This window comes from Stegastes partitus, unplaced genomic scaffold, assembly GCF_000690725.1.
Source record: "Stegastes partitus isolate 25-593 unplaced genomic scaffold, Stegastes_partitus-1.0.2 Scaffold84, whole genome shotgun sequence".
Lineage (NCBI taxonomy): Eukaryota > Metazoa > Chordata > Actinopteri > Pomacentridae > Stegastes > Stegastes partitus.
Genome location: NW_007577815.1, coordinates 239,340 through 259,144, shown reverse-complemented (window position 1 = coordinate 259,144; position 19,805 = coordinate 239,340). Strand labels below are relative to the sequence as shown.

The 19,805-nt window shown below is 40.6% G+C and overlaps 1 protein-coding gene across 1 annotated transcript in view; it reads left to right on the top strand.

The window, feature by feature from the left end:
* The window catches only part of zmat4a (zinc finger, matrin-type 4a), a 144,219-nt gene that overhangs the window by 78,321 nt on the left and 46,093 nt on the right, over positions 1-19,805 (top strand). The window contains 1 exon segment of the mRNA XM_008276959.1: positions 18,033-18,189. Coding sequence (XP_008275181.1) covers positions 18,033-18,189 — 157 coding nt within the window.

Below are 19,805 nucleotides of genomic sequence, written 5' to 3'. Positions count from 1 at the left end.
TTTTTTTTTATAAACAAAGTGCTACCTAAGAGAATTTCACTGAGTATTTAGATTCAAGTATGTATCTAATTTTTACTGAAAGAGTCTGAGTCTGGGAGGATGTAATTATTTCATCCTCAAATATTAATCATCAAATCGACACAACATTCACTTTGGACAGTAGAAAGTTGCGACATTGGAACATGATTTCAGCCAGTGATGATCCCATTCATGACTACATAGAAAATGTTGGCTGGTACTTTAAAAACTTGAACACTTGTCTGAGCTAAATGAAAATCAATGTTTTTTTTTTGTTGTTTTTTTTCTGTCAGCAGTGGTAGGATTATAGTCTTACTGCAACATCCACAGTTGAATTCCACCCAGAGATCTTTGCTGTTTGGCATACCTCCAAAAATAATGCAAAACATTCCAAGATACAAGCCTGGCTACATGAAAACAAGAGGAGAGGTGTTTGTGATGCTAAACAGAGCATTGGACAATATTTAAGGATAAACTCAAGAATATGTTCAGGTGTTTTTTAATGGTATCTGTGCATGGCAACCACAACATGGCATGGCTTACTTAATCAGCACATCAAAGGTAATCATCAGAAAAACTAGAGGACAAGTTTGCACAACATTTCCTGTGGATATATTCCTGGAGGATATACATACCTGCATTTGTACCAAGTGTGTTCATGTCCCCCAGAGGATGAACCATTTGGAGTCTCAATATAAACCAGGGGTTGATTTTCATATAATTTATGTAGCAAATTCACACTGTCAAGAAAGAAAACACCTTTGGATTTCAGTAACCCTGTGACCTTTCTTCATGACAAAACTTTGTCACCCCACCACAGTTAGGGATCTAATTATGGCCTAAGAAACAATGCTACAGAATTTAAATAAACCTCTTCAAGTGTTATGTCCTTGAATTCATTTTAATATTTCAAACCACTCAGCATGAACTCTGTTGTGTGGTTTTTGAGGCACGATGACAGAATTTGTGACTAAACCAGAACTAGCCTCACACATTGCCTTATCTTTGTTTTTTTGAAGTGTCACAATAAATCTATGTTGGGTCTATAGTCTGACCTTAGGCCCTTGGTAAAAGGGCACATTGCCTGGATAGGAGAGGGCTTCACTTAAACTACACAGATGTGATGCAACCAGGCTGTGCTTATAAGGTGGCACTGTCTAAAAATACACTCGCCAGCACTGCCTCCAGAGATTGTGGGAGTGCGTACAGCCTGGCATGGCCCGACGTCTGGACCTGGTTGAGCTGATGGCATCTGACAACTGTACATGCTGCTGGTCATGCTAGTCACTGTGGTAACCTGCTCTCATGTTGAGGGGGGAGGGGATGTCAGTCAAGTGGTATGTTCTCAGGGTTTTGTAGTTTTGAGAAGTAATATGATAAAGTGGCATGTTTTCCACTGTGGAGTCTGTTTATTCAGATGTCTGTACTAATATGTTTAGTTTTGATTGGATATCAAAGAGATCTTTCATGTTTTCTTGTGTTATAGCCAGATACCATCTGCAGAAAAAGGTCACATTTCAAACGGAATTTAAAATATATATATATATCTGTAACCTGAGAGACAAATGCAGCCTGCAGTTCTGACAGTAAGAGGCCAGTTGAGTGCTTGCAGTGTGACTATCTTGAGTGATTTTCCATTTGTGTGTGCAGCTCACCCAATCTTCTGTTCTGATTTGTCGACAGCAAAATTACGAGAAATGCACATTTCAGCTAAATTTTCCTCAACAGTGAAAACTTGATGCAGAAAGGCTGCCAGTCGATAACACTGTGGGAACAAAAGAGAAAGATGTGAAAAATTTACAGCAGTAAGTCATCAAATACCAGACATTTGCTGATTGCAGCTTCTTAGATTACTCATTTATGCATATTGTTGACAACCACAATAATGATTTTTATCAACAAAAGAGAAAATTGCTTGTATGATGATTCATACTGTTTGTGCTGCTGCTTCGGTTTGGGACACTGGGAGTGAGGACATTTTGCAGAAAGTGGGAACATTTTGGCTTGACTTTCTGATACACTTTAAAAGGGTTGATTGAGAATGAAGACTTGTTTTTAGGATTCAAGTTAGAATTAGGTTTATATTAGGATTAAAGTTAATTTTAACCATCCTTTAACTGACTATCAGAAGATAGGTGCCTTGTGTTTATCTTCATTGGACAACTTTCAGTGTCTTCCCCCACGTGAGTGCTTACAAGGCTTGTATGATATAGGGTTGTAGGATAGGGTGCTGCAGAAAGTTCTCAACCTCACCAGAAAACATCACCGTGTTCTTCCATTATTTATAATCATGGTCTCCTTTAACTTTAATGCACTTGGCCTATTGATGTGCAAGCTTCGATATCCTTTCAGGGATGAAGTTCACAGTTCGGGTTAGTAAGGTTCGTGGGGCAACAAGTCGAAGCCACATTCAGCTGCTTCTGCCACCTGTGCCGTGTGGACGGACACATTGTCCCGGAGGAACAGCACACGAGCTCGAAGCTTTCCTCCCTTTGCAAAAAAAAAATACAGAGAATATTTGAGATTTTGTGGACAGTGACGTAGGGCTTTGTAACACAGTTATGCCCTTGTTATGAGTGAGGCTGAGAACTTTTTAAAGTACCCTCGTAACAAAATATATCATGTGAAAATTGTAAAGCTTCTATTCTTTCATATTGTGCTCTTTCATTTATTTGAAATTTGCATGAAGGCAACACACACACACAGTAAATGTGACACAGCCAAGGGCCTCCAACCAGCCAAGACAAGATGACAAGCTTGAACCTAAAACAGGAAGTGGTTTGTGTATGAAAAGCCTGACAGGATCAGAAAACTGGACCTTGCAAAACATATTGCAGACCAGCCCCCCAACAGGCTCACACACCACCAGCCTTTTTGACCACCTAGACAAGAACTATATCAATGAGAGCCACAAAAGTGCAATTGAGTGTTTAGAACAAACCCAAGACTCTGCTTCAGCTTACTTCTGCAAATAAATAGCCCCAACTTACGAAGTATGTGTGTGTGGTATTATATATATGTATATGTGGTATGTGTGCATAATATGTATCCATATCTGGATATGTGATTTTGGACATACCACAATGATTTAACAAATGATTAGCTAATAAGGTCACAAATTGCCATGTACCAGAAGTGCAATGGCAGTATAAACAGTTTGTCTTTACCTGACTTTACATTTTGAGGTGATACAAAACCATCAACAGCATAAATAATGTAGTAGACAAAAGCTGTGTGAATTTGGGAGTTTCAGATTCACATCCTCAAAGCAGTTAAAAAACAAAAAAGTGAAAAAGTCATAATTGCCCCCTCCACCTAGGAGTAAAAAACAAAAACAAAAAAAACCTTGGATAAAGAACTGAAACCCAAAACTGCTCCCATGTAGCTGCTCAGTTGTTAATAGTAAAATACCACTGTGGTTGTCTCGTCTGACAAAGTGTTATTTTTGTCATTTTAATAACAAAAACAAGAGTCTGCAGAGCTGTGCAGTGAGCTAATGTTATGTATCTAGAATTTTCTTATATCGTAGTAAACTCAGAGTAGAGCTGAAGTTAATTTAAATGTCGTTTGATTGTCAGGCAAATTAAAGTTGTGATCAGATGATGGCACTAAAACTGAAAATGATCTCCAGAACTGTTCATCCTCAGATTGTCTTTATCAAATTTATCGAACATCACAGTCACACAAAAACACAAAACCTGCTGGTGACACGAGCAGACAAGTAAGACAGTTCATTCCCTGTGGGCCGTGAAAGTCTAGAAGTAGAAAGTTTTGAGTCTGGAAATCAAAGTAGAAACTCACGTTCAGAGATCCATAAAAGCAAGAATTTCCATTTTACTTTGCATTATATGTTGAGCCTTCTAATCAATGCACAATTTAGCACTTTGTCAAGCAGAAGTAATATCCATTATACATGTTCATGTGTGCATACTGTTGTAGATGGTTGGCTGGTTCTGGTGTTTGCCCGTCAATTTATTCAACTGCCAGTTTCCATTAATTCAGGCCTCCAGCGTTGCCACTGGATCCTGGTGGAGATAAAGCAGGAGACAGCACAGGTGTCCTGCACTGCCTTGGCTGAACAAGAAGTTACTGCAATCTTATGCTTCATTGCCTCGACCTCTCCTTCAGCAATATCCAGCAGATTGCACTCTAGGCGCACACACTCTTATAGCAAGTACACACATTTCACATAGCATGTATGCACAATAAATCAACTGCATGGCCAGAGAGCACCAGGGAAAGAAAAAAAAAAAGGCCTGTGGAGGTTTACGCTCGCAGCGGGATCACATGCAGAAAGCCAGAATCCCATTTTACTGTCAAGGTTCAGGCTCAAAGAAATGTAAGATAACGTTGACAGAGCATTGAGCGCGTCATTTTGTGGAAATATATGGTGGTGTCAGTGTAGGAGCTGCACGAAGTAGGAACAGTTTTACCCTTCGAACATCCACTGTAAAAACAAATATGGAAAAAAAAAAAAGGAAAAGTTTAGATCTGATGTCTTAGAGTCAAGGGATATAAATGGCAGAAAATACAGTAAATATGAATGCCAAAAAAGAAATCAAATTCTAAACTAATTTGGAATGTAGATCATGAGAAAACCACAAGAAATGATTAAATTAGCATAATCTCCAGATGGCTGTACCATACAGAAAGTGCCTAGCCATGTACTGTGAAATCTGTTGCTCACACAAGCCCATAATGTAAGTGCAGAATGTTCATATTTGCATATTTGCATTACCACTTGTTCACCTCAGTTAAACAGCAGATGGAGGCACCACATGTGCACAACATAACGCGTGTTGCCTGTCTCATGTATCTATGCTTTTACACTTTTGAATTTCATGCCAGGTTGCCCCTAAACAGTGTACAACACAAACAGAGCTATGCACAGTTAATATGGAGACAATTAAAAGGAACATAAACAACAAAAAGCAGATCAAATCTTGCATGAAGAAGGGCGGTTCATTGAGCACAGATGAAGTTGTTGTATCACAGTTATAGTTGTTGAGCCAGTTATACATTTGGTTTGGGTGTGAGGACTAATGGGACCACCTTGGACCAATTCTGCTCGAAGGTGAAACTATAGTGTGTTGATTGTAGTCAGTTGCCCAACTAGTCGTCCCTCTCATTACATCCATCCATCCATCCATCCATCCATTCTCTTCCGCTTGTCTGGGGTCGGGTCATGGGGGCAGCAGGCGGAGCAGGTCGTCACAGACCTCCCTCCCCCCGGCGACGCTTTCCAGCTCTTCTTGGGGGATCCCGAGGCGTTCCCAGGACAGCCGAGAGATATAGTCTCTCCAACGGGTCCTGGGTCTGCCCCGGGGTCTCCTCCCAGGTGGACGAGTTCGGAAAACCTCCAGAGGAAACCTCCCCGGAGGCATCCGAACCAGATGTCCATACCACCTCAACTGGCTCCTTTCGACGCAAAGGAGCAGCAGCTCTACTCCGAGCTCCCTCTGGATGTCTGAGCTCCTCACCCTATCTCTAAGGCTGAGCCCAGCCACCCTGCGGAGGAAACTCATTTCGGCCGCTTGTATCCGTGATCTCGTTCTTTCGGTCACGACCCAAAGCTCGTGACCATAGGTGAGGGTTGGGACGTAGATGGACTGGTCACTTCCTCTCATAACCTCTCATTACAGTTATTTTAAAAGTTTTTGATATTAACGACTGAAACTGGAACCACTGACACTACTAATAGTACATGTTATTGTACTCAACTAGTAGTTCTTTCCATATTAGAGACATATTCTAGTTAGCACTAGACACAAAGTACAGCTGGGGCTTATGGGAATGCTAACACTTTTGCATGACCACCTGCCAATAGTTTTTTAAAAATGTTTTTGTTTAAAAATATACGGCACAATCGTTAAAAACTATAGGACCAATGCATTGTGCTTTCAACGCACCCTTTGCGTATGTTGTCGGTAATGTTAAAAGACTCGTCTTCACTGCACATAAGTTCCACACGTAAGAAGCCAGTAGAGATCTCCTCACCTGACTAGTAACCTCAGAAAGTGTGTTACCATCCGTTGTGATCACTGATAAACAGAAAGCAACACTGAGTGCGCTGAGCAGCAGAGAGGAGCAAGGATGGAAATGAGAGACTTTATGGATTTACACATTGTAAAAGGGAGCAAAAGTGTAGTGTCAGGATGGGAGTGTTTTCAATGAAAACACACACGTAACTTTGATATACAAAAACTGATTTTTAGTTACATTAAGAGAGGGATTTAAAAATGAACTCAACAAAGACCCAGTTCAGCTGAAAGGGCAAAAGGCTGTAGTCTACGCTTCACAGGCTTACAGTCATAATTCTACCGTTGTTATGTGTTCTGTTTTTGCTTACAGTAAAAGCTGGTGCCCTGGTGCATTTCTGGCCTCTTTTGCCTGGAAACAATACTCTAAATCTCATCTGTGCTGTGTGACATTTCAGAGAAGAGCAGTAAAATATCACTTTACTGCTTAACACTAATGAATAAATGCAAGGACTAAAGCTGAACAAACAAAAAGGCACCTCAGAGTGAACTGAAATGTCAGTCCTGAGGAGAGGATGATGCCTTTTCTCCTCTCTGACTGTATTTTGCAGCTTCCATCAGTGTGGAACCTAAACTCCAATCTTTCATTTCTCTTCCAAAAGTGCTTCCAGATTGTAAATGTCCTCTGTGCTTCTTTGCAAAGGGGGTTGAATGTGAGTTGCTGCTCTGAAAGAGAGAGGTGCTCCATTATTCCCAATGAAGGGCCGTTATTTAGCAAAAACCCCTCACCTTGCGGAAATCTGACTCCAGCAGATTGAAGGCAGGAGCCCAAAGGTACAAGACATATCTGAGGGAAATGAACCACCTGAGAAGAGAAACTCAGAAAAAGAGCCTAACACTGGCTGTAAAAAGAAAGCCTGCGAAAGAAGTGCAAGAGAGCTGATGATGCTGACTGGAACTACATAAGATCCCCACACCACACAGGACTGTATTTCTCATTCCCCCTGTGTAAAGCTCGAATAAGCCGGGTAATTTTAAACACACATCCAGGATCCACATTCACTGACTTTCAACAGCGGACCTTTCCAAGAGAGTAGGAGAGGATGAATGGCTGAAAAACAGGTTTAGGACTGAAACTAGTTCAGCTAGTTCAAATCTCTAATCAGCTCAGAAAAGTGGGTCACAAAAAGCAGTTTAAAAGCAAATTCTTCTCAAAGTGCTGTTCCAAATTCCACCATACATTAGTCACACCAGACACGTGGCACACTTTTGCATCCTGTTCACAGCACGAGTTAACTATTTGAAAAGTGTTTGGACTGCCCTGAGCACGTCTAGCAGCCCGGGCGGTCTGTGATGTGTTGCATCGATGGATTCCAAAAGAACAAGAGTGGAAATAGATCTAACATCAGCGAGATCAGCTCTCCCTGTGCTGTTCAATACAAGGGTTTGGGACTGAATTTTAAGGGGTTTCAATTTATCTAATAAAGAGAATAGTTGCCTTGCAGCGACTAAAGTGAGAATCAGACTGAAGTGACGGCTGGAATTTGATTCATTACAGTAAATTACTGCTTATCAATTCCGCATCTTCTGTTGTGTCGACCTCATCATCAACATGAATGACTCCAACAATGGAAAACTAATTTGGGTGAGTGTGTCAGCTTCATGCGGTTGAATGAAAGTGCTGAGCGTGCAGTCATCCCAGCTGCACGTTTTGCTGAGTTGGTGTAACTGATCAGAACATCCTCCAAGTCCCTCAGCTGGGTCATCCACAGTGTGAACCTGCTGTTCACAATTATGTTGAAAAGCTTAGATAAGGATGAGCAGGGAATTGTTTAACCTTGTGAAAAGACAAAGGGAAGGCTGCAGATGTTGGATTAAGACAAACGTGTCAATCCCCTAGCCCTATCCAAGAACATTTTTGTATTTTTATCTGAAATCTGGGGGGGGGGGTTGGGTTCAAATACGAGTGAACCCTTTGAACTGTACAAGTTTATGATAAATTGCAGTTATTAACTCAACGAATGCGATTTACACGGATTTGGCCCCTGTCACAGATTTACACCATCACGCATCTACTGTCTTTACTCATTGACTACGAGCACAGACTTCATATGATCTTAAATATGCCAGACATCAACCGCTGTTACAAGATACACAGAATGCTTTGGGTCATTAATGTATATTGTATTGATTAGTTAAGACACTGGCATGTTTTTACCAACGTACTGAGTTCAACTTTGGCAAAATCTGACACCTGACTTTGCACTGTTGACCAGTAGCAACCCATCTTGACAGTGATGACCTTTGAAGGAATGCAGAGCTGGAGTCTAAACAGAAGCGGTTGTATCTGTACTTCCCCGTAGACATTCACCAAAACCTCCTCCTCTGAGTGTAGCCTTCTACACACTGACACTGGAGGTGAGGGTGCAAAATGCAACTGTAGGACAATTTCCTCTTCAGGAACTTGGGGCAGGTGCAAGGTGGTGCAAAGATTTACAGGAATGGCCCCAAAATCAACCCCCCCCCCCCTTTTTTTTTTGCAAAGATTTACAGGAATGGCCCCAAAATCAACCCCCCCCCCCCTTTTTTTTTGTTTCGATTGCCGTGTGGGATCTGCTTTGACCGTGAACTCTGAGGGCACCGAAGTAGTGACAAACAGTACAGTTCTATGAACATTGAGCAAATAAAACAATGGAGGTTTGCTCTATGATGAATTTTCCATTGGAGATGCAATGTTAGAGATATCTGACAAGAATATCAAGAGTGCAGTAAAAAATTATGTTGGTAATTATTTTTGAGTTAAATCAATCAGTGGAGTCCTCTCCGAATTTAACCAATCAACGTTGAACGTGCACAGCAGTTTTTCAGGGTTTCATTTTTGTAGCATAGATCATCAGTTATGATACCTCTGAATTCACTGAGTTACCAACCATAGAACACTGCAAAAGCTCTAAAAACAAATAGCAACCAAGATCTACTATGCTTGATGCTCTTGCACATACCTGTAGTCCTTTTATGAGCTCACTTATATAATAGTATAACCTGTCAGATCAGCTCACCCTTTCCGTTTGATACCTCAATATACTTGTCTTTTTTGATGTTGTGAAAACATTTAAAGATCTCACCAATCACTGAAACTGATATCATTCAGCTGATTTGACATGCTTATAGACACAAAAACACACATCGTCATGCTTAAGCCAAATGGGCTTGATTAACATCAGCTGCAACAGTTTGACAGGAGAAGACTTCGTAAGCAGTTTTGGGCAGGAGACTTGTATCTGCAAATTCTGTCTTTTAAATGTTTTTCATCAATTAATGCTGTTGGTGTTCCTTTACTTTTACAAATATTTAACCAAAGACAAATATTGTGCCTAAATCTTGTCTTTGCCCATTCACAGACTCATACCATTGTCGGGGGAGCTGCCATACAAGGTACTCTTCTGCCGGGAGCAACTGAGGGTCAGTGTCTTGCATAAGGACACTTTAGTACATGCAGGGGCTGAGGCTGGAACCACCTATAATGCATTTAATGGACCATGCTATAATAATAACTATAATATAACTATAACTATAATATAAATATTAGAATATATAATAATAATAATCATAAGAAGAAGAAGAAGAATAACCACCTGAGCCTCGGCCGCCACAGTCACTACATCCCAGATAGATCAATAAAATTTCAGCCCCATTTAAAACTATGCAGTCATAAAGGTCAAACCCTTCGGATGCCCAAAGATAATGCCAATGATAAACAAAGTATAGCAGCTTGCGGAGAAGTAGAGATAGTGAGCTACGTGTTGGGCTGCTGTGATCACTCACCTGGTTGAGCAGGAAACCCATGTACTGCAGTGGATTCCAACCCATGGTGGGGATTTGCTGCATGTTGCTCCCTCTTCCTTCTATTTATCCATATATTAAAGAGCAAAAAGGTAGAGTGATCATAATTTTATTGCAGCCCATTGTTCGTTTTATCAGTTGTTTCGTTAGGTTATCATCAGTAGCTGTAATGTTATGTAACATCAGTGTTGTTAGGGCAGAATATTAAACTGTAGAAAAACACACAGCAGGCATTTGTTTGGACACGATCTCTGGTTGTTTGCTATGAAGGAAGTGGCATTGTTTAAAGAAGAAAAAAAATACAATGTTTTCTTTACTTAAGAAACTCAAAGTCTGCAAAGACTAGTGTTTTCTGTACTTGAAGCCGGAGTAGAGCAGGGTGCAGACAAACCATGGTAGATTGAAGTTTACCTGCCAACTACTCAGGTCCAACATTGTCTTCAAGAAAACTGACTCTTTTTTATAAGGAGATTTGAGCAAGATGTATTTTACAACAAGAAAAAAAGAGTGTACACATAGCTACAGTATAGTTTGTAAACCATACTGAAGACAAGGTAATGTAATGTACTTAGTGCCTCAGACGTTCGAATCAATCATGGTTAAAATCTGCTCATTTCTGACCATATATAAAGACACAATACCTGCTTTGATAACATGTTTAATAGTGGTTTTGTACATGAGGTTTCCAACCAACAGTGGCAAAAGGAGATCTTACACAGGTTTATAAGAAAATTGGGAAATACAAGAAGTTCACTGCAGAACTAATCTGTTCATGTGTGGGGTTTCTTGCATGAGGAGCGAAATCTCAAAATGCTAATTTGTCTCATTGTTGGCTTGTGACACACTTTCCAGTTGGGGCCAGTCGTGTATTTTCAGCCTCTGCACGCCATTTAATGTGAAGGTCACTTTATTGTGTGTGTGTGGCTAAAGCAGCAGCAGCAGCAGCAGCACAGACGACTGTGTCAGCCCTGCTTAGCTCTCCCCTGTATGCTCCGCTTGGCAGCAATAGACTGCATTGTCCACCGCTATGTTGGTAGCAAGTCCTTTTATCCCCTTTTTTTTTTTTTTTGCAGGGATACCCTTGCACTTGGCTGTCCTATTTCTTCAGCGTGTGCCTTAGGGGAGAAGCACATGAGTAGTGTTTTCTGACCTCCAGATTTAGCCCAGGCATTATATAGTGCTAAGGATCAGGCCAATCCAGTCTGGGATTGGCGCAACCCAAAGCTATCACCTCGAGGAGCGGTGACTCCAAGACTAGAAAGAAAATATTGCATCCTAGAAGGAGTCTCTGGGAGCCTTAGCGCGTTGCATCCATGGCATTTGTGATGCAGCGACAAAAGAAAACAACACCAGTCCGGTGCAGTAAGACATCACACAGCCTGTCTACGTTACGCCACAAATACAGGCAGCCAAGGACACACTGCTTCCCTTAAACCACGCTGAAAATGTGCAGCACAGCGCTGACAGCAAAGAGAATTTACTGCTTGCAAATCAAAAAGATTATTTTATTATGCTGCACATGAATGAGAATGAGGCAAACCTCCCCCCCCCCCTTTCTCTCTTCCTGCCTCCATCAGTTACATATTCAGAGAAGTGCAGCACAGCAGTATATTCTGCCAATGCAGATCTCCAATTATTTCTCACTGTGGGGTTGAGATTGCACACACACAAAAAAAATTATTTCCACCATACATGACTGCCGAAATACAGCATGTGTTGGATTTCAGATGACTCATTGGTTTTCTGGAACCCCCCCCCCAAAAAAAATAAAAAATAAAAAATTAAATAGAGATTTAAAACCATGTTGCTGAGCTTATCAGAAATTCCTCTGCATCCCCAAAGTTAGATAATCATTTCACATTCTAATTATTACCAGCCCAAAATGCAGTGCGTCTCCGATAAGGCTCCTCTCTGGCAGGCAGACCTGTATATTATACTGTGATTGTCAATCTGGCAACATACACCTACCTCCTGCTTCATTAATTACATTTCCCTGCAATTAGCGCCTCGTTTATACAGTTTTAATTAACCATGAAATTATGAATCCTTCTTATTTGGAGGTTGCGTCTCATCTCCTCGTACATTTTTTTTTTTCCAGAATATATATTTGCTCATTATTGTTGCAAAATCCTGCACATAAGATGGAATAATGGGTCTGCTGCTGCTACCATGATAGCTAAAGGAAGACTGCGTTTGTGTGTGCGTGTGTGTGTGTTAAGAGTTAGTGAAGGACAAGACCAAGGGCAGAAGGAGGGGCTTTGTGCTTGTGTGTGTGTGTGTGTGTGTGTGTGCCAGAATGACTCAGAGTGCAGCAGTGTTTCTCTGTTATCACACACTGTGGGAGGAAGAGCTGTGTTTTTTTCTTCTCCTCACACACACACACACACACACACACATGCATGCAGTAGTGATCTGCACTAGATTGCAGCTCACTACAAATAGTGTTTTCAGTAAAGGGTCCAATTTGAAACTGCAGCTTCAGACCCCCCGCTGGTAGAAACCATCCACACTTGTCCAGCGTTTGTTTACAATGTGTTTTTTCTCAGCTCAAGAATATTGTGTTCACTGACTGTAATTATATCATTTGATATAGTGATAGCATTAAAGTTACGGATACTATCAAAAAACGGATTTATGATTTTTTTTTGGCACTCCTTTCAGGTTTAGGGTAATCTTTGAAAACTACTAGATAGATAGATAGATAGATAGATAGATAGATAGATAGATAGATAGATAGATAGATAGATAGATAGATAGATAGATAGATAGATGAGGAATTCACTTTCACTTTTTTACAATTGGGTATTTTGAGGTACTCACCTTAAATATATGTGTGGCCTATCAAATGTATGCTCACCTAATCTGGCAATCTTGAAAATGAAACAAAAAAAATGCCGTTATCATCACAGTCTAATGCTGGCTCAGTGTGCTTGTAATTTGAACGTCAAACATCGCTGGAATCAATGATCCCCTCAAGCGTAAGGCACGGAGTGTTCTGTGTCCTATTTAAACACCCTCTTGGTGGAAAATACATTGGCCATTTAGATTTTGACACAGCCACAAAAAACATATTAACCAATTATTTCACCTCCTCCTAAAGTGTTTTAACACTCCGCCCTCAGCTTATTTAGAGAGCTGGATGTTTGCTTACTGCAATTCAGAACCGCCTACACAATGACATTAGAAAGCTTTCGCGTCTGAGCCAAACACCTCTGTTTCACCATGAAAAGCCAGAGCACAGTGACGTGACAACACTTTTAAACGGAGGCCGTGAGGTGATTTCACCTGCCTGTATAAGCTACTGTTTTGTATCAATTTTTATCATTAAACCAGCAATTATCTTCATTGGCAGCCTTATTAGTGTGAAGGTGATGTGAAATGTCTTGTGATTATGGGCAGAGAGGTGCTGGCTTATCAAGCTGAATGTTTATGTGGGGGTCACGTGACCCTCGACTGCTGGTGTGGAAAACATTGGCTGTTTGTCTGACAGAGAACAGCAAATTCAAAATGTCACCTATGGTACTGTAGTTGCAGGCAGATTGTATGCAAATGGCTCCAAAGTGAACAAACACTTTGCACCACTGGAATAAATTTATGAGTCCTGTCACGTACAGGGTTTGCAACTCTTTCAAAGTTTCTTTGATCCACTTTATCAAAGCGTAAACAACACTGTTGGGCTTTTACTAATTTCATACTTCCAACAGACAATTATGAACGTTACATTTCAGTAATTTCATGCATTTCCCTCGATGATTACAGTATTCAAACCGGTTGATCAGAGACTGGGCTATTTTTGTGTCCTTTATGTATATGGTGAAAAAGTAAATGTGAAACAGATGGACAGTTTTGCTAATATATGAGGTGAATTCAGACTCTTATTAAAAACTGCTGCTTTGGCCAGTTAAAAGAGTAGTCAAGACAGACAACGCTCCTGTCCACACTGATGAACCGAAACATGATGACCACCTACCTACCTTTCTGTAGCACCCACACAGCTCAGATACATTAACTCTACTAGACCTCCACAGATGCTCTGTAGCATCTGGCAACAAGAGGCTAGGGGCTTTTATGTCCTGCCTGCAGGTTGCAAGTTGTGGGTTACTGCAGATTGGACTTCTTCCAGCACATCTTCCAGCACCCTGCTGCCAGTTCAAGGGTTGTCTCTCCTCAGAGATACTTAACACTGTACACTGGGGGCAGCACATAAGCCTTGTCCTGTCAGAGGTGATCCAACCCAGTCATCTAGCCAAAACAATTTGCTCCTTGTCAAAGGCTCTAGTATCTTTAAACTTGCACATTTTTCTTTACATCCAACATATCAGTCTTATAGGTCCTAGACCTTCATGTGTTGCTCTGACATAATCAACGTTTTTTTTTTTTTTTTTTACCCTCACTTCTAATTGACAAACTAGAACCTGAACTTCCTTCAATTCTGTACATTGCAGGATTTGTATGGATTCAGCTAAAACGATGTATTAGTTAAGTGGTGAGTTTTTGACATACCAAAAGGCAGATTTTTTGAGAATCTAACTCATAACTTAATAATTATTACAGAGGTGGCAATGGTGTTGGTTTTCTAATCAAACTTCCTTCAAGAAAATGTATGTGTCTTTTCAAAAATATCTAATTATTCTTTTGTTGTTGTCCCCTTCTAGTGTGACGAAAATGTTACACATGATGGTTCAAACAAAGACAATACAAAAAGTAACTTGATCTATGCTGGTCTTTTTTACCAGCCACACCTGTAACCACAGCCAGCAGAGAGATCCCAGTGCACTGCTGCAGGGTTAGAGCTGGATGTCAGCAAAAACAAGATTTTCAGCTGTTCATACGTCAATCCTTGACTAAATTATATTCTGTTCATGTTTATATTTCTAAGTAAAACTAACGAGTGAAATCAATAAACAAAGCAACTAATTAAAACTTTTAATTAAAAGAAACTTTGAAATGTACAAGTAAAGCGTGAGATGGATTTCTTCCCCTGAAATTACATGCCACTCAGCAGTGGCTTTCTTGTTGTAGTTGCTAACACATTTTTGTATGGACAGTATTTAGGTTGTTTTTCAATGACAAGTGTTGCAAAATGGCACAGTATTTTGATATTGTTTTTACCCTGTCATTTCCCTGTATTATTTCCCCCTAATAATATTTGTTAATAAATGAAACCCCCAGAAAAAGTCAGGTAAAGAATTCACATTTTGATAAATATAAAGAATCCCTTGTATTTTCGTGCCTACACTAGGTAAATGATAAGTAATCACATTTGTGCCTTCCTGTAGACAGGAAAGAAAAATGTTCCCTGTATAGGCCACAGACTAATGCAGTGAAAACAAGTGTCCTTCTGGCGGCTAATTGAAAGTGATTGAGTGGTGCTGAGAGTAACTGAGTACTGCTGAAATCACCTATTGGTTCCTGTGAGTGTTGAAATGAAACAGTGTTTAAAAGCTCTGAGACAAAGTCAGTACCAACTGGCAGCTGCTGTATCCTGGCTTGTATCCAGCATTCCTCATGAGTGCACGCATTGTAAATATGGCTTATATCACAGCTTTGAATTCTGAGTTTGTTTGCCTGCTATCCAAATTCTCTCTGACAGCAGAGATAGATGGACATGATAATATAAATTAGACCACTCTCACTTAACAAATGAGGTAAATCAACCTTGATTATAGTTAATTTCAATGTAACCAGCATTCATTTAAGCTAAGTGCCTCTGCTGTTGTCTGTAAAGAATAGCACTGTCTTTTTTTGTCTACACAACCTTTCAGGAACTCTTCAGCTCAATGCAATAGAGTTGCTCAGACACTAAACACAAAATCAATATTAATTTGCGACTGAGGACATTCAGATTCCAATTTTCTGGGCAGGCTTATCAGTTCATGGCAAGATCACTTAGTACTTGTTGAGACATTTACCTAAAATCCAATGCTGTCATCTTTATGGTGGTGCTAGATGAAGTCATCAAACGCCTAAAAGTGCTATGTGATAGACACTGCATAAGTAGCAAGAAGAGAATTGTTCAACTGAATGTTTAATAGTGTTATTTAAAAATATTTTCAGACTGCCATAAGAGCACATCGTGAAAACCCAAAGTTATCTCTCTCCCTGGCTCATATACAGCCCCTCTTGATAATGGAGAGCTTTTGCCCCCCATTGGTTTTCCCTGAGACCCCATGCCTGTAGACTAGTGGAGGATCCCCGTCCAGTGCTACCTGGTCCAGGTCACTCAGAACCTTAACTTCAGCGCAGTGTGGCGGCTTCACTCTGGTCACCTCTCCACTAATAATCTATATTGACTGAAATGAAACATTTTATTTTGGCTGTTTCTTTAGCCATATTACTCACCCTGAGTGAATCACTGAAGTCAGTAGCCCACATGCTGAGGATCACGAATGTCTTTGGAATTTCATAGCAACACATTCAGTAGTTGATGTTGTCAAGACTAAAGAGGTGGTCCAATCAGCTGACCAACGACCTGATATTGCTTTACGAAGTTTTTTATATTATGAAAAGGCAGCTTTTGCCCAAGCCTCTTCCATTAACAAGTAAGTAAGTAAGATGTGAAGGGGCGCTGTGTGAATGCCAATGTTGTGCTGAGTAAAGTTTCATATTTGCTGACCTTTTGTCCTGTGTTGTGCTGACTGTTGTAGGAGTGTCCATTCACTGGAAATGAAAAATGGTTAAAACTGACTCACTTGGCAAAGTCATTAAAAAGACCACATACCACTGCTGCATACTCTGTTTTTGAAGACAGTTTCAGAAGACACCATTTTTTTGCATAGTTTTGACACACTACCTAAACTGCGTACAACTTCTGTCAGGAGATGTATTCAAAAAAGAGCAGAAAAAAATGATCTGATAGGTAAGGTCAGAGAAGCTGGCTGTCTGCCAGTAGCAAATTTGAGGATTCTGTTACTTTACAACAATCAGCATTTGGAAGGATCCATCGGGCTGTTTGTCTGTATGTTGGACAGTAAAGCCAGCTCGTTGACCCCTTAACCCCCCGGCTAGAATTTGAATTTTCCACTTGAAAAAAAAAAAAGTCCAAATTCAATCAACATCAGCTCCACAGCTGTAAGGCCAAAATGAATAACCTGAAGCCTGTTGGATAGGAGACATTTGACAAAAAATTGAAACACAATAAGTTTCCCTGTGCCTATCTCCAGAGCTGAGTGACTTTGAAGGAATTGTATTTATATAGCACCAATTCACAACGTATTTCATTTCATAGCACTTGTAAGTAAGGTAAAGACCTTTCAATTTTTAAACAGAGAACCCAACAACAACAATCCAAAGTTGTCTTTGGGTTTCCTATGAGCAAGCAGTCCGTGACGGTACAGCTCTCTGTACACAGATGTCCAGGGTCAAAAGAATTCAGCTCCCTGATATAAAACATTTTACATGATGTTTTAACACCTGATATTGGCAAAGTGATACATTGATGTCTTTGCAAAAATGGATTTTAAATTCAGTTTAGCCTGAATAATATGAACTGAAATTACCAGCGAAAGTCTAAATGGATCAGTACTCTACCCAACTGAACTGTGAGTGCTAAAAGTATATTTATCATGATGATGAATGGGCTCATTATCTTAGTTAATCTCATACTGAGGCAGTTCAACTGAAAAGACATGCACACACTGAGATTTCCTCACGCTCATCCCCGCTGTTCACTTACTACATCTGGTAGAGTGCACCAGGCAGAGGAACAGACATCTGAATGAGATCATAGAGTTCACCCTCCTCTCCCTCCCTGTGCTCTGAATATCAGCCCTTCCTTGACCCGGCCTGCCTGGAGGGACACCGTTTTCCTCTCTCGGTGCTCGGCGGCTTGCTCTGTGTCCTCCATGTTCTCGGAGGATAATGGGTTTTCCCTCGCCCAGATGGAGGCTCAGGGAGTGGCACACCATTATTAGCCCCACTATCAACCCTTAAAACGCCAGGGTTGACTCCATTTGCATCCCGCCAGGATCTAAATGCTTCAGATGGCGAGTGCTGCACCCCTCCCCTCATCTGCATCAGATGTGGTAGAGTTTAGTGATGTGTTCAGTGTGCAGCTGTCTCACTAGAACAGTACACTGTGCTTTCTTTGTAATACGTTTGTTTGATTGAATCCTGTTTTAAAAGCTTTCAAAGATAAACGAATGTGGTGATGGATTGATGCATCATTGATGAGATGTTACTGTGTTTTTTTAGGGCAGCGACGAGGGCGACGTGGACAAGAATAAGTGCTGCACTCTGTGTAACATGTCCTTCACCTCAGCAGTGGTGGCACAGTCACACTACCAGGGTAAAATCCACGCCAAGAGACTAAAACTACTACTGGGAGAGCAGCCTGCCATCACAACCAAAGGTATAGCCCCTGTTAAAAATGCATTGTAGGTATAAATGATAGAGGAGCGACATGTGTTCAAAGCAGATTTATTATTGAGAAGGAAAATAATTAAGGAATGAGAAGCTGACTGCCATATGTGTTGCCGACATTTGGAGGTGTTGTGCTAAGTGGAGTAGAACCCCATAGCTGATTTGAAAAGATATTCCCATAACATTTCTACAACTGTTTTTTTCTCAGCCACTGCCAGTCTGACGCACTATTGTCCAGTGTGCAGTACATATAAATGATATATATTGCACAACATACTGCACACAGAGGTGCTGTCAGGGTGAGGGTGTACTATACTCTAGCCGCCCAAAGGCCAAGTCTATACAGCAGCATGCCTGAGGGGTTTTTGAACAGATTACATTTGGCCTAGTTGTTGTTTGCTGTAACTAAAAAAAAATCTTCCTACTTCTATGCTCTGTTTGGAATTAAAGATATGCTGGGATGTAGAAGGAACTCTGTATTAAAAGAGTACTTCTTTATTTTAAGAAATCCATGAATTGGCTAAATTACAGAGTTGCAGTTGATGAGAAAATGGATATCTGTCTCATGTATGCATATTAAACACAGTTGAGTTCATAATTTTGCTTCTGTTCACCACCAAAATGGATTCAAATGAAACAATCAAGATGTGATTGAAGTGTAGACTTCCAGCTTTAAAACAAGGGGTTTCATAAAAAAATAAAATAAAATAAAAATACACTCAGCATTTAGGAATCACAGCCATTTATTTTTTTACAGATTCACTTCATTTTGTCATTTCATTACAAATTAAGGAGATAAAAAAAAAAGTCTACTGATGATTCCAAGTGTTGAATTTGCATTTGGTAGCTGTTAACGGGAACTCTCAATATGCAGTCCAAAGAAGTGCCAATGACAGTGTAGGAGGCTGAAAAAACAAAGCAGCTCCATCAGAGACAGCAGAGACTTTAGGAGTGGTAAATCAGTAATTTAGTACAAAGGAGAGAATGAACTGTTGAGCTCAGCAACACCAAAAGGCCTGGAAGATTACAGAAGTAGAACTACTAAAGTAGCAGAACTAAAATAGATGTTTGCAGAATTCTTTCGATGATGAACAATGTTGGTTTTAGGGCTGCATGGTGGCTCAGTGGTTATCACCGTCGCCTCACAGCTACAAGATCCACAGTTTGTGTCCCAGTTAGGCCACCTGGGATATTTCCGTGTGGAGTTTGCATGTTCTCCCTGTGCAGTGTGGGTTCTCTCCGGGTTCTCCGGCTTCCTCCCACACAGTCCAAAGACATGCTGAGATTAATTGGTGATTCTAAATTGTCCATAGGTGTGAATGTGAGTGTGCTTGGTTGTCTGTCTTTAAGATATGACATGATGATCGTGATAGACTGGCGACCTGTTCAGGGTGTCCCCTGTCTTCGCCCTAAGTCGGCTGAGATAGACTCCAGCCCCTTGCGACCCCTTGTGAAGATTAAGCGTTGTATAGATAATGGATGGATGGATGGATGTTGGTTTTAAATTAGTTTTGAGATTGAAAATGGGGGAGCTGTGTAAAGAAAGGCTGTAATTCAATGGGTGCAAGTCTCCCAGGGTAGCGTGATATCCATCGTTCTTTCTGT